The sequence below is a fragment of the Cavia porcellus genome, unplaced genomic scaffold (genome assembly GCF_034190915.1).
Source record: "Cavia porcellus strain 051 isolate PalLab524CR breed Dunkin Hartley unplaced genomic scaffold, mCavPor4.1 scaffold_32, whole genome shotgun sequence".
NCBI lineage: Eukaryota > Metazoa > Chordata > Mammalia > Rodentia > Caviidae > Cavia > Cavia porcellus.
In genome coordinates, this window is record NW_026947515.1 from 30,935,911 (window position 1) to 30,951,331 (window position 15,421).

Below are 15,421 nucleotides of genomic sequence, written 5' to 3' on the forward strand. Positions count from 1 at the left end.
GAGTTACCCTGGACAGGGCTCAAACATCAGGAAGATCTTGGGCAGGGGACCCTTTACTAGAGGAAGGGGCATGGACCTGAAGGACAGGGACTCTTGGTTCTCTCTCAGTGGATTGAGGCCAAACCTGTCCTCACCTTGCAAGCAACGTTTGTTAGATTATCCTCAGTTTAAGATACCTATGTCTCTTTATTTTGTGTTTTGTACAGTCATATGTCATCCTGGTCGTTAAGAGAAAATGATCACTTTATTTTCTGTATAAAAATGTATCTGTAATGCAAAAATTAAAGAAACAGATGCTGGAAGGATGTCGCCTTATCCTCAGGACTCGGCAGTTGCCTGGCGCCTGGGAGTGAGCATACCACTTACTCTGCTGCAAAATGTTGTTGCAAAATGACAGTGGAAGTCTCAAAAACGTCGCTGCTCTGCCTCTGCTTTTCTCTCCTTCCCCGCTGACTGTGTATCTTAAACTTGGTGTATGCTAGTTCAGCGCAGCTCAGCCTCTGCCTTCCACTGACAATATGTTCATCACCAGCTCTGTTAGATGCATTGTGGCGTTCTCTTTTCCTGGCTTTCAAAGTTCCCTCTGCACTTAGATTTATTTTTAGGTCTCCTCCTGGTCACCCTTTAAGAGATTTTATCACCTTAGGAGAGAACTGTGGGACCTTGTACTGGTTTGTTTCTTGTCGTCAAGGCTTGTTTTGTCCCCTCCCTCTGACCAACCGATGCTCACTCCTCAGGACTTTGAGGGCTGTATGCCAGGCGAGAGGCAATCCGGGGATTCTCCCGCCTTGCCCCGCCCTTCTGGAGTCAACCCCGCCCCACAGACTCGCCCCCAACTGGAGCTCAGGCCCCGCCTCTGCACCGACTCCACCTTCTCACTCGGGTCCAATGATTGTTGAGGGCTCCGCCTCCTCCTCGTTTAGGGTTATATTGCGCATGCGTTCTCCTTCCGCGGCAGCGACCCCGTGTGGGAATTTTTGGCAGCTGGTGCTTTCCGTAGCTGGTGGGAGGTCGTGGGGCGTGGCGTGGCGTGGCGGGGCTGTTGGCTGCTAGGTGAAGACTCCCGGAGGTGTAGTCCCGAAAGCTGCTTTGGTTCTGAGCGACGTGCACGCTGGGATGGCGCTGAGCTACGATCCCGCCGTGAACACCGCCGAGGAAGAAGCTGAGGAAGACGCCCCAGCTCACGGCACTGCCCTGGAAGCGTTCGGCGAGAGCGAGGAGACCCGCGCTCTGTTCGGCCGCCTGCAGGCGGTGCACGGCGAGCGCCGGGCGCGGGAGGTGGCGCAGGAGCGGTTCCGCGGTGCGCGCTGGCCGGGCTGCGCGGCGGCGATTTGACCCCTTTATTCCCTCGGTCCAGAACCCATGGGCCGCTGTGTGTGGATAGGGAGGGCGTGAGACCGGAAAGGCAACAGCTAGCGGTGCTCGGGGTGCGGTCTCCCGGCTCCAGGACCAGCCTGTGGCTCTTCACTCTGCACCACGTGGGGCGGGGACTGCGTCTGCAGGCTGGGCAGGACTGGGCGGTGTTCGCGCAGGTCCTCGGTCAGTCCAGGCGTTTACATTTGCTTACAATGGGTAATTTCTTGCGAGCCCTGATATAGTGAAAGTTTTGTATTTCAGTAAAGCTATATTTGTGGACCTTTTCATCTGATGTCTCAACAGATTTTTTTTTTTTTTTTTTGGTCTTTTTCCTTTTTATCGGGGATCGAACTCACGACTGCCTGCTTGCAAGGCAGGCGCTTATGCCGCTGAGCTAAATCCCCAGCCCCCAAGGTTTTTAAAAATATTATTGCTTAGTTATCCCTCACCCTAGAGTGGTGTGTGTCCCTTTCTGCATAGCTGTGCTTTCCCATGTATATCTGGGCTCAGGGACATGGTTTCAGTGTCCGGCTCTGGCTTCAGGATGAGTAGCATGAACATGCCTGAAACAGGGAGGTGATGGGGTTGTGGGTTGAAGCTCCTGACCCCATCAGAAGTATTCTCCACATTGTGTGTTGGTGTAGCAATTGCCCATTAAATACCAGGCTTTCTACACAGTTTTGTCTTCCTTGTTTTGGAGTCATGGTGCTCTGACTCTAGGGTGTTGGGCCTGGTGGTGTCTCTCACTCCTAGGTTTGAACCTGTATTTGTCCAGAAAGTCAGTTTCTTCTGGATTCTTTGGTCAATAATAACAGCACCAGTGCATGGACTTTGAGGGCCTGGCAAATACTACCTAGGGACAAGGGAGCACCATTTCTTATTCTTGGGAAGTGGTTAGTGTGATAAGGTATGGTAGGAGATGTGTGGCATGTGAGAACTGCACAGGCAGAGAGGTCATTTTTGGACAGAAGCAGTTTCAGTTGCTTTTAAAAGTAAAAGTAAAAGCAGATAGTCCGGGGTTCAGGGGCTGGTAGGGTTATGGGTTTGAAGAGTTGGCAAGTCACAGGGCAGCAGCCAAAGAGTAGAAGAAGAGAGAATGACAAGGGGAAGTAGGAATTGCAGGTGAAGGACTGAGGAAAGGATCCAGTTAGGGAGGGAGAAAGGAAGGGCTCAGAGGAGGTGGGAAGAGAGGATCCAAGAGGAAGATGACACCGATCAAGTGAGGCACAAGAGCCCAAGCCACAGTGGCTCTCAGGATGCTGGAGGAGTGGTGGGTGCTCTGCTATGGGGGCCTGTGTGGCACCTGTCATCTCATCCAGAGGTGCAGCATGCGCCTAGCAGTTGCAAAAGCTGGAAAGAGGAACTGCCCTGTGTGTTAAATAGAGTGGGGTCTGGTTGGGCTCACATATGGCATAATAGTTGATATTCATGTTATTTTTCTTTTAGTAATAATGGACAAATACCAGGAGCAGCCTCATCTGTTGGACCCACACCTTGGTAAGCATCAGCTGATAATTATGATAGTTCATTTACAGGTGACCACAGGTGCCTTATATACCATGCTGCCATCTGTGTGTGGGCAGCCAGCTGAAGGTGTCAAGAGGAACCAGATGAAAAAAAAAAAGGAACCAGATGTGGCGGCACACAGCTGTATCTCCAGCACTGTTGGCTTAGGCAGGAAGGATTGAAAGTTCCAGTCCATCCTGGGCAACTTAGTGACTTGTCAGAGCTCTTTCCCAAATTAAAAAGTGGCTGTAGATGTAGCTCCATGTGAAAGCCTTGAGTTCAATCCCTAGTACAGAAAAAAAGAAAAAAAAAAAAAAAGGTGAGCAAGTTTCACAGTGCCATGTCTTGTTTGACAGTAGGTCTGGTCAGTTGGGTTTAGTAGAACTGTGATGGGGGCTTGAGGTATAAGCGTCACTCTGGGTTATGCATGTGTGTGTCTGAGTTACTTCTTGTTTCCCTTTAGGGTGCTCATCTCTGCTGGTGTGTAGATTATATCTGGTTGCTTCTCTGGTAGTAATCACACAGGATTGAGTGCTTCACAGAAGTCATCCTGTCCCTCCGACAGTAGCGAAGGAGGGCTTTGCCCCTTCCCTTTTACAGATGGAGATATTGAGGCTTGGCTTTACTACTTTAGTAGGGGGAGTAATTTTGTTTGTTTTTCTTTTCTTTTTTTTTTTTTTTTTGTAGAAGGGATTGAACTCACAATCCTGCGCTCGCCAGGCAGGCACTTATGCCACTGAGCTAAATCCCTGCTGTTTTTCATTATTTATATTTGACCTTTTTTTTTTTTTAACTGGTTAAAATAATATTTTTGTAACTACAAAGTAACAGGTTCTCCTGGCAGTAAACTTGGGAAGGAACATAGTAGCCGTGTTCACCAGGCTGTGGAGCAGCACTTGGGCAGGCTTGTGGACTGACATCCAGCTCCACTGCAAGGGTTCGGAGCTGCTGTATGCTTGTGGTTCCGCACAGTAGATTGTGGCAGCATTGTGTGCCTCATGGGATGTGGGGGTGCGGGGGCCTGTGTGTGAGGGACTGAGGGGCCCTTCTGGCATGCACACCTGTGTGGTTGGGCTGTGTGTGCTGAGTTTTCCTTTTGCTTCTAGTCACAGGATTGTCTGTGAGCCTTTGGAATTCACTTAGGTAGAACAAGCTCCTTTTCAGTCTTTATTTTTTTCATTATTTTTGCTAGTATATGTTTGCATTACAAAATGATTACATTCGTCATGGGGTGTTGGTGCATCTACATAGCACATCTTAATTGTCACTATGTTTACTTCTCCTTCTTCCTTTTTAGTCTTGGTTGATTGCTTATCTCTCCCATCTGTATTGTATAGATTGTGTATACACATCTATTTGCTTTATGTTTTTTGAGATATGGTCTTGCTGTGTAGTCCTGGCTGACCTTAAGCTTCCTACATAGCTCAGGCTGGCCTTGAACTATTGGTGTGTCTTCTCAGCCTCCTGAGTGCTGGGATCACAGGTGTGCATCACCGTATCTCGCCCACTTTTTGTATCTTAGCCTTTCTCCAAATGATTTTTAAAAGGACGTGACTAACCTAGTCACTGTAGTAGCCTCCCTGCAGAAGGTGAGTTGTCACCTGCCACACGTTACGGTTTGGGGAGCTGAGGCACAGCACTGAAAGGTGGAGTAACTTGCCCCAGCTCACATGGCTAGTGGGTATACAGCTAAGATTTGAATTCTGAGGGTCCACTGCGGACCTTGTGCTTTATTGTACTGGAGGTGGGGTCTGGTGGGCCAGCTACAGAGAAGTTGTCTTATTAGTTACTTTTCTCTCATGGTGAAGACGAAAAACTCAACACCCAAAGTTAGAGGGGGAAAGGTTTATTTAGCTCAGTTTGTGGAGGTTTCAGTCCATAGTTGGCTGGCTCCAAGGCAAGGTGGCATGGCAGACAGGCATTGCAGAAGAGAAACAGTCGATGGTAGGAAGAACATAGCAAAGCACCAAGGGACAACCACAGTTTTTCTGTGCCTTATATCTTACCCAGACTACTTAGAGCAGGTAGCACCCACACCCTTTGTGTTCGTGTTCTTGATCCTAGCACTGCACCTTGAATCAATCACAGCCTCCCACACTCTAGATCCAGCCACCTCTAAAAAAGCCCCACTATGACTGCCTGAGGCTTTGGGGGACATCCAAATATAAGCTTTAGCAGAAGTGGAAGCTGATAATCTGGCTGAGGGTCTGGCTGTGCTGAGGTAGCAGGGCAGTGGTGCCCCCAGCCTCATCCTTTGGTGGCCTTGGGTTCTTGGGTCACTGCTCAAGGGCTGAGAAGTGCTTCTTTCATGGTGCAGGTGAGACTGTTGGCCTTGGAGTGCCGCCTTTGCTCTTTCCAGAACCATTCTGTGCTGCCCGTGATGCTGAGTGATTGTCATCCTTTATCTTTATGGCAGACGGATCCCTGTTAGGAAGAAGTCCTGATGGTCCCGATGCTGTCCTTGTACTGTGTCATGCAGGTTGCGTGCTTTGGCTACTGTGTATAGTTTATATTGTGTACCTAAGGTTTTTGTTTTTTTTTTTTTTTTAAATCGGTACTGGGGATTGAACTCACAACCACCTGCTTGCAAGGCAGTTGCTTATGCCGCTGAGCTAAATCCCCAGCCCTTTTATCTTTTTTTTTTTTTTTTTTTTTGTGTGTGTGTGTGTGTGTGTGTGTGTGTACCTAAGTTTTAAAATGTTGGTTTGTCAGAACTGTCAGTCTTTTTCTTTGTGTTTGGTTTTTGGCCTTTGATAGCATGCTGAGAAAGGTTAGTTTTTCGTTTCCTTTTCTTTTTTTTTTTTTTGGGTACCAGGGATTGATCTCATGACCTTGCACTTGCCAAGCAGGCACTTATGCTGCTGAGCTAAACCCTCAGCCTCTAGGTTAGTTTATCCTAACAGGTTGTGTGTGGGTCTCAATCATTGAATGACCTTGCAGGTCTTCCTTCTGTCTAAAACACTATTTTCACTCTACATTTACTATTCAGATATAAGACTAGGTGTGTAGCGCATCCCTGAAATTCCAGTACTCAGGAGACTGAGGCAGGATGATTGCTGTGAGTTCAAGACCGGCCTGAACTGTATAGTGAGACCCTGTCTCCAAAATAAATAAGTAAAATACTTGAATATAAGTTTTGTTTTTAGGTTTTCTGTTCTGTCTCATTAGTCTCCGTGTGCTGTGCTTTTTCTGTGTCATTTTGCTGGTTGCTTGCTCTCTGACCCTCTTGTTTTCTTTGACGTTTTCTGACCCTTTCGTTAATGTAGATGAACTTAAGAATTATTTTATGACAAGTCCCTTGGAATTCAGTTATGTACACTGATTCATGTAGGGGAGATTCATTTATAAGATTCAATTTCTAATTTAAGAACAAGGTGTTACATCTCTAATTATTCAAATCATTTGTGTCCCTCAGTAAAGTTTGATGATTTGTTTTAGATGGTTCCTGGAAGTGTTTTTTTTGGTACCAGAGATTGAATTCATGACCTTGTGCCTGCCAGGCAGGTACTTGTGCCACTGGGCTATATCCCTAGTGCTGGAAATTTTTTTTTTTTTTTTTTTTAAATTTAGTTTAATCTTTTGTTGCTCTTGGGGACCGTTTTGGTTGTGTCCTGCTTCTAGCTGGTATCCTGTACTTACTTATTTTGAAAATGGCAGTACTATATGTGTCTGTATCTGCACATATTTCTGGAAAACAACACTTTCTTAGGATATAATCTAATCTAAATCTTACAGAGTTTACATCCATCTTATATCTTCTGCCTTCCTTCCTCTTTTGTGGTACCAGAGTTTGAAACTAGGCCTTCACCCTGGGCTCCATTATGCTCAGCCCTTTTTAAATTTTCTTCTGAGATGGGGTCTCACGAAGTTGCTTGGGCTAGAACTTGGCAGTCCTCCTGCCTCAGCTCAGAATTTAGCTCAGAGAGCTGAGATTGCAGGTATGTGCTGCCACGTGTGTCCTAAACCTGCAGCTGTTGCTGTTGTATTGCTTGGATTTGTTTATTGTCAGTGTTTTTGTAATGAATTGTACAGTACCTGGTCATTTGTGACTGCCTAATATTATGGATACAGTGTTTTCAAAGTTCATTATATAAGGAAATGCTGTGGAGGTTTTCAATTTTTTTTTAAAGCAGGTTAGTAGTTTGTAAATAACTAAGGTCTTTCTTTTTTTTTTTTTTTTTTTTTTGTTTGTTTCTTTGAGACAGGGTTTCACTGTACAGTTCAGGCTGGCTTTGAGCTCATTATGTAGTCCAGGCAGGCCTTGAACTTGTGACAACCCAACCTTAGCCATATGAGTGCTGGGTTTATAGGTGTGCACCACCAACCCAGCTGTGTGTACATTTTTATTCCTTTAAAATTTTTAAAATCAACTGTTTTGAGGTATATTTTTTTCTAATTTTAAAAGATTATTATCTTTTTGAACGATTATTTCCATATGGTGATTTAAAAATTTTTTTTAGGATTTTTTTAGTACAAGTTTGCAATATATAATGATTATATTCATTGTTGGGAATGTCCATAACGCATATCAGTTCTTTTTTCCTCTTTCCTTCCACTCCTGTCCAAAAAGCTTTTTTTGCCAGCTTCAGATTTAGTTATGTCTATGAGATTAATTATCATTAGCACAGATTAACAGCCAGATAGTTGGCCAAAAAACACATACTATGCATAAAGAGATTTTACTAAATCAAGGTACATTTTAAACCAAATCCATGCTAGAGGACAATAACTTTTCTCTCTTTTTTTCTATCGTCTATCTTTTATTTTGCATGTTATTTACATCAAGTTTCTCATACAAGAGAAGCCATGTAATATTTGGGCTTTTGTGTCTGTTTTACTTCACTTACCATATGGTTTCTTTCTTTTTTTTTTTTTACCATATGGTTTCAGATGCATCCATTTTCCTACAAATTACTCAAACTGATCCTTCTTTATGGCAGAGTAGTACTCCACTGCGTGTAAATACCATATTTTCTTTCTCTGTTCATCTGTTGATAGACTTATGAGCTGCTTCCAGGGTTTAGCCATTATGCATTGTGCTACATAAATGTGGGTTTGTATGTGCTATATTACTGTAATATGGTATTTTTAGCTGCTTTGGGAAGATACCTAGAAGGGGAATAGCTGGTCACATGGAGTTTTTTTGGTATCAGGATTTGAAATCATGACCTTGTGCTTGTTAGGCAGGCACTGGAGCTGCACTGGCCCGGTTGCTTGGTTTCTTGAAGATAGCCATTCCTTCTGGGAGGAGATGGAATCGCCATGTGGTTTTAATTTGCATTTCTTGTGTGTATCATTGTTGCTTCCTGATTGACATGTTTTGAAATTTTGTTTTAGTTTTTTTCTTCTTTAGTTCTCTTCTTGAAATAAAACAGATTTTGAAAAAAAAAAAAGGAATTAATTTGCCTTTCTTGAATGGCCAGTGATGTTGAACATTTTTTCATGTATCTATTGCCCATCTGTACTTGTGAGTAATGTTTGTTCATTTTAGATGGCCATTTTTTGATTGGGTCTTTGAGGGGATCTAATTTTTTTGAATTATTTGTGTATTTTAGATATTAGTGCTTTGTTTGAGGTGTTTGGTAATATTTTCCCTATTCTGTAGGTTTTCTTTTTACTCTGTTGGTTTTTAAGGGGGAAGAAGTTTGAGACAGGGTCTCATTTCATAGTTCAGGATGGCCTTGAACTCTTAGTGATCCTCCTGGCTCAGCCTTCCAAGTGCAGGGATCACAGGTGTGTGCCGCCACACATGGCCACTCTGTTGGTTTTTTTCTTTTGCTGTACAGCTTTTCAAATTGACATGACCCCATTTGTTGATTTTTTGATATTATTTCATGTGCAACCAGGGTGCTGTCCAGAAAGTCTTAGTCTATGCCTATGTTGTCAAGAGTCTTATTTTCCTTACATCAGATTGTTTCTGTTTTAATATTTCGATGTTTGATCCATTTTGATTTTAGGTTAGTGCATGGGGAGAGACAGGGGTCTAAGGTTCAGTCTTTGGCGTGTGAAGAGCCAGGTTTCCCAGCAGCATTTGTTAGAGGCTGTCTTTCCTTCAGTGAAAGTTCTTGGCCCTCTGTCAAACATAATGTAGCTGCGTGTGCTTGGAGTTGTTTATGAATCTTCTGTTTCTTTGGTCCACAGGTGTGGTTTTGTTTTTTGCCAATACTATTCTGTGTTTGTCTCTAGCTTTCTAGTTTAACTTGAAGTCCAGGATTGTGATTTCTCCTACCTTGCCCTTATTGTGCATAATTACTTTAGCTTTTTTTGGCCTCTTCCTGGTTCCCTATAAATTTTAGGATTGATTGCTCTCTCTCTCTTTTCTAATTTTATTTCAAAGAAGATAAAACTAAGGAAAATAAAACAGAATAAAACCAATCAAAACCAGTGTAAGTGATACAGGACTTCAAAACATTACAAAATCGACAATGGTTCCCATAATGCCTTTTATTGTCTTCAAAATAGCTGTAGATACCTTCAGACATAGTAAAATCAAACAGAACAGGATAGAACCAATAGAAACAAAACAATGAATGCAATAAAGGACTTCAAGACAAGACAGGAATAAATCCAACATGGCTGCTGTAATAGCTTGCTACCTTTGAAGTAGCTGCTCCTGCCATCGGATTTAACATAGACAAGACAAAAGAGAATAAAACCCAACCCAACAAAACAATGAAAATGACATAGGAACAAGACAATAGAGAATCAGCAGGGGCCACCACCCTCAGAAGGAGGTGTCCCCTAGATGCCATACTGCGTACCACTGTCCTCTGAATAGGTGATCAGATCACTGGCCCTGCCAGGTCAGTGAACACCAAACACCACAGGCATCCAGCTGCATTTTACTTCCACAGCTATCATCACAGCCTGTGTTTCTCCAGATCAGCCAGCTACTTAATAGTGGGGATGGGGATGTGGGGGGGGGGGATGAAGGGGTTGCGGGTCTGGCTGTCCCCAGTTAAGCAGCAGCCTGTGCAAGTTCTGGCTCCCAGGCAGGGCTTAGGATTGTTTCTCTAGTTCTGTGAGGAATGCTGTTGGTGTTTTTTTTTTTTTTTTTCCCCAGGTGCATGAATCCAAGCTGTTGGTGTTTTGATTGGAATCATGTTAAATCTGTATAACAATTTTGGAAGTGCTGTATGGACATTCTGCCTATCTAGGAACAGGCACTGTCTTTCCATTTTCTGATATCCTCTTTGATCTTTTCAGAGTAAAGGTTTTCACTTCTTGGTTAGATTGATTCCTAAGTATTTCATTTTCGTGATGTTATTTTGAAAAGTGGTGTTTTCCTAATTTGTCTCTTGATGAATTTGTTATTGGTGTACAGGAATGCTATTTTTTGTTTGTTTGCTCTTTTTTTTTTTTTTGAGACAGAGTCTTGCAATATAGTACAGGCTGGCCTTAGACTCACTATGTAGCTCAGGCCGGCCAAACTCAAGGCAATCCTCCTGCCTCAGCCTCTGAGTACTGGGATTACAGGTGTGTACTACCATCCTCAGCAGCAATGTTACTGATTTTTTGAGTGTTAACTTTGTATACTGCTATGCTATTGAATTTGGTTATTAATTCTGGGAGACTTTTTGTGGAATTTTTGGGTTTTCTATGTAGAGGGTCATGTCATCTGCAAAAAAAAAAAAAAAAACCACATAATTTAATTTAATTTCTTTTTCTATCCCTATTCCTTTTATTGCTTTTTCTTGTCTATTGCTCTGGCTAGTGTGTTGGGAATTGGAGTGGCAACAGTGGGCATCGTTGCCTTGTTCCTGATTTTAGAGGAAAAGCTTTCAGCTTCTCTGCATTTAATCTGAAGTTGACTCTTGGTTTATCATAGATAGCTTTTATCAGATTGAGATAAAGACCTTTTTTACCTGTGTTTTTCAGGGTTTTTATTATGACTGGATGTTGGATTTTTTTTTTTTTTTTTTGTCTTTTTGAGATAGGGTCTCGCTATGCAGTTTAGGCTGGCCTTGAGCTCCCAACAATCCTCCTGCCTCAGCCTCCCGAGTGCTGGGATTACAGGAGTGAGCCACCACGCCCAGCTTGGATGTTGGATTTTGTTAAATGCTTTTTCTGTGTCTTTTGAGATAATCATGTGATTTTTGCTGTTGCTTTTGTTTATGTGGTAAATTACATTTATGGATTTGTGAATGCTGAAACATCCCTGCATCTCTGGGGTGAATCCTTTACCCGTATCATATTGAGGATTTTTGCATGTGTTTTTATTAAAAAGATTGGCCTGTAGTTTTCTTTTTTGGTTGGCTCCTTCTCTGGTTTTGATATTAAGTGAATGGTTGCTTTGAGGAATGATTTTGGGAGTACTGCTTCTCTTTCGGTTTTTTTTTTTTTTTTTTTTTTTTTTTGTTTGGTCTTTTTCATTTTTATCAATACCGGGGATTGAACTCACGACCGCCTGCTTGCGAGGCAGGTGCTTATGCCGCTGAGCTAAACCCCCAGCCCCTAACTGCTTCTCTTTCGATTTCATTAAAAAGGCTGAGGGGAGACTGGGGATTTAGCTCAGTGGCATAAGCACCTGCCTTGCAAGCAAGCAAGTGGTCATCAGTTCGATCCCCGGTACCGATAAAAAGATTAAAAAAAAAAAAAAAAGGCTGAAGAGTGTTAGTATTAGACCTCTGAAATTCTTAAAGAATTTGGCAGTGAATTCATTGGGACCTGGGATTTTTTCTTAGTGGTTAGCATTCTTCTTCAATTTCATTGACTGATACTGGATTATTCATAATTTGTATATCTTGTTCATGTGTATCTAGGAATCTACCTACTTCCGGATTTTCCATTTTATTAGAGTACATTCACTGATTCTTTTTTTTTTTTTTTTTTTAAATCTTTTTGAGACAGGATTTCATTGTGCAGTTCAGGCTGGCCTTGAACTTACTTTGTAGCTCAAGCTGACCTTGAATTCACAGCAGTCCTCCTGCGTCAGCCTCCTGAATGCTAGGATTATACGTGTGTCCCACCATGCTTGATTTCTTTATATTTTTTAAGTCTCAATTCCATTGATTTCTGCTCTCATGGTTATAATTTTCTTTCTTTCTTTCTTTCTTTCTTTCTTTCTTTTTATTGGTATGAGGGATCCAACTCACGGCTGCCTGCTTGCAAGGCAGGCACTTATGCTGCTGAGCTAAATCCCCAGCCCATAATTTTCTTTCTTGTACTAGTTTTGGATTTACAGTGGTATCTTGGTTCATGAACTTGATTTGTTCCATGATTTTGGTGGCAAACTGAATCAGATTTCCCCATAGGGCTCAGTATCACTGATGGCAGAGTTCAGGAACTGAAACAAAAGTTTGCCAAGTGCTACAGAGGCATTGGTGAACAAGGTGTTACTGTAGATTGTTCTTGTTTTTCCAGGACCTGGAGGTGCATCCTTAGTACTTATTGAGGTTACTTTTCTTGGGGAAGGGCTTGAGGCAGTGACATACCTTGAACTCATTGTGTTGCCCAGACTGTCGCCCTGCTGAATTGTGGGATTACCTGTGCCTACCACTGTGACTGGTTACTGTTTTTTTGAGGTGAGAATTCACCACCATGAACTTCCCTTTTAGGACTGCTTTCACTGTGTCCCATAGTGTATCATGTTGGCATTATCTTTTAATTTTGATATATTTATGAGGCTTTTTTTTGGGGGGGGGTACCAGGGATCGATTCACAACTGCGTGCTTGCAAGGCAGGCACTTATGCAGCTGAGCTAAATCCCCAGCCCCCTGGCATTATCTTTTGATTGTGGAAACTGTTTAATTTTTTACTTAATTTTATCTGTGACCCATTGATTATTCAAGGAATTGTTTAGTTTCATGTGTTGCATAGTATTTTTTGTGGTTTATTTTGCAATTGATTCTAGTTTCACTGTACTATGACCTGGTAATACACATGGGGTACTTTCAGGTTTTGCTTTTACTTTAACATGCTTTATGGGCCATACGTGGTCGCCTTTGGAGAAGGTTCTATGTGCTGCTGAGAAGGTAGATCCTGTTGTTGGATGGAATACTCTGTAAATATCTATTAAATACATGTGTTTGAAGGTTCAATCCTGATGCTTGTTTGTTTTTTTTGCTAGTTGGTATGTCTATTTGTGGCAATGAGGTATTGAAGTGCCCTGTAATAATTGTGCTTGTGTTCATTTGATTTTTCATGTCCATTATTATTATTACTATTTTTTTTGAGATAGTGTATCGCTTTGTAATGTAGGCTGGAACTCACTATATGTAGCCTAGGCTGGCCCTGAACTTGTGGGGATCCTGTTGCCTTAGCTTCTTGAGTGCTAGAGTACAGTGGTGTACAGCTATGTCTGGCTCTTGTCCATTAGTGATTTAAAAATTTTTTTTATTAGTATTTGTTTTGTGAAGTTGAGTGTACCTGTATTTGGTGTGTATATGTTTATAAGTATTCTCTCTTATTGTTGAATTATACCTTAACTAATATGTTAAGGTATATACCTGAACCTTCCTCCTCTTCCTACTCTTCTTCCTCTTCTTCTTCTTCTTCTCCTTTTTTTTTTTTTTTTTTTTGGTGTTTTGAGATCCTTTCTCTATGCATTACTGGCTGGCCTTGAACTCACTGTGTAGCCCAGACTGGGCTCAGAGTCAAGCAGTTTTCCTGTCTCAGCTTCCTGAGTGCGTACCACGCCCAACTTCTTTATCTCCTCTGATCACTTTTGGCTTGAAATCCACTTTGTCTGAAATTAGGACAGCTACCCCTGACTTTTTTTTCCTGGGTTCCCATTGCAAAGAATATTGTTTTCTATCTTTTGATTTTTAATCTGTTTGAGTTTTTTTTTTAAATGAAATGTGTTGCTTGTATTCTGCATATCATTGGGTTTTGTTTCTCAATCCACTCTGCTGATCTGTGTCTTTTGATTGGGGAATTGATACCATTTACTTTGAGAGTTATTAAAAAGTACAGTATTGACTTATTCTTGTCATATATTATTTTCTTGTTGCTGATTTCTGTGTTTCTTTTTTCTTTCTTTTGCTTAACTGCTCATTCCATCAGGTCTATTCATTCTTTTTGACTTCTTTTTTCTTTTTTGTACCAGGATTGGAACAAAGGACCTAGAGTTAGCCAGGCAAGCATTTTGCCTCTGAGCTAAATCCCTGGCCTTCTTTCTGACTTATTTGCATGGCTGGCTTCATTGACTTTGCCTAGAATATCCTTCAGGGTTTTGAAAAATACTTTTAAAGAGACTAAAACCAAACCACATAAACACAATAAAGCAAATCAGAACAGAACAATGCAAGTGATACAGGACTTCAAAACAAGACAACAGGAAATCAACAATGGCTACCATAATGTCTCTTGTCTTCTTCAAAATAGCTGTCCATACCTTCACACATAATAAAAACTAAAACAATACAAAACAGACTAAAACCAGTCAACACAAAAGAATGAAAGCGTTACAGGACTTCAAACAGGATAATAGGAAATCAACAGTGGTTACTGTAATACATCCCACTGTCTTCAAAATAGCTGCTCATACCATCAGACAGTTAAATCTTACAAAACAAGAAGATAAAATCAAACCTAACAAAATTAGGAAAACAATACAAGAATTCAAACCAAGATAATAGGAAATTAACAGTGGTTACTCCTTTCCCTTTTTAGGTGTTTGTGTTGTATGTTTTGGATCCTGCTAACTCCTTTTGGTTTTTTTATGTTAGGGAGATAACTTAGTGTTCACCCCATGAGTCCAAACCATTTCAGCCATGAGCGTGATTTCCATTTGCATCCATTTACCCACAGCAACCTGGAGATTACCCTACTGTATAGCTGGGCAGCTTTCCATTGTATGAAAATATCATATCTTTTTTATCTATTCTATTGTTGATGAGCAAGTTACCCTTGCTTATTTCTGATCTCCTGTTGTGTGAAACAATTGTTTTCTCTCCTTTGGTTTTCAGCCTGAGAATTTCCTTTTGAGTTAAAATGTGTTTCTTGTATACAGTATATTGACGGATCTTGTTTCTTGATCCATTCTCCCTGTGTTTCTTTTTGTTGCTGAATTGAGGCCATCTACATTAATGGTTACAACCAGCATGCCTTGGTTCGTCTCCGCCATGCTGTGCTCTTGCTCTTGACACCTCCCACTTCCCCCTTCTTCTGGAACCGTGGTCATCTTTATCTCTCTGGAATATCCTTCAGCACTCTCTGTAGGGTTAGTTTGGTGGTCATGAATTCCTTCAGTTGTTATTAATCATGAAAGTTTCTTATGTTTCCATCAGTTTTAAAAGATAGTTTTACAGGGTACGTCATTCTGGGTTGGAAATTGTTTTCTTTCAGGATTTGATACACTTCACTCCAAACTCTTCTTGACTTAGTTTGTGTTGGCAGGTCTGCTGTGATTCTGATGGGCTTTCCTTTTAGGTGATCTGTTTCTTTTCTCTAACAGTTTTTACTTTTCTGTTCTTATGCTTAATTTCTGGGTTCTTGATTGTTATAGGTCTGGGTGAGGCCTTATTTTGGTTATGGCTAGATGGAGTTCTATATGCCTTTCTTATCTGTATGCCAGATCCTTTCCCCATGTTTGGGAAGTTTTCTGCTGTTGCTTCTG

At 41.7% G+C, this 15,421-nt stretch overlaps 1 protein-coding gene across 1 annotated transcript in view; it reads left to right on the forward strand.

The window, feature by feature from the left end:
* Positions 1-999: 999 nt before the first annotated feature.
* Positions 1,000-15,421, forward strand: part of Tbcd (tubulin folding cofactor D) — a 159,392-nt gene continuing 144,970 nt past the window's right edge. Inside the window, exons 1-2 of the mRNA XM_003464918.5 lie at positions 1,000-1,300; positions 2,803-2,853. Coding sequence (XP_003464966.2) covers positions 1,117-1,300; positions 2,803-2,853 — 235 coding nt within the window. The 5' untranslated portion in view covers positions 1,000-1,116. The remainder of the gene's footprint in view (positions 1,301-2,802; positions 2,854-15,421) is intronic.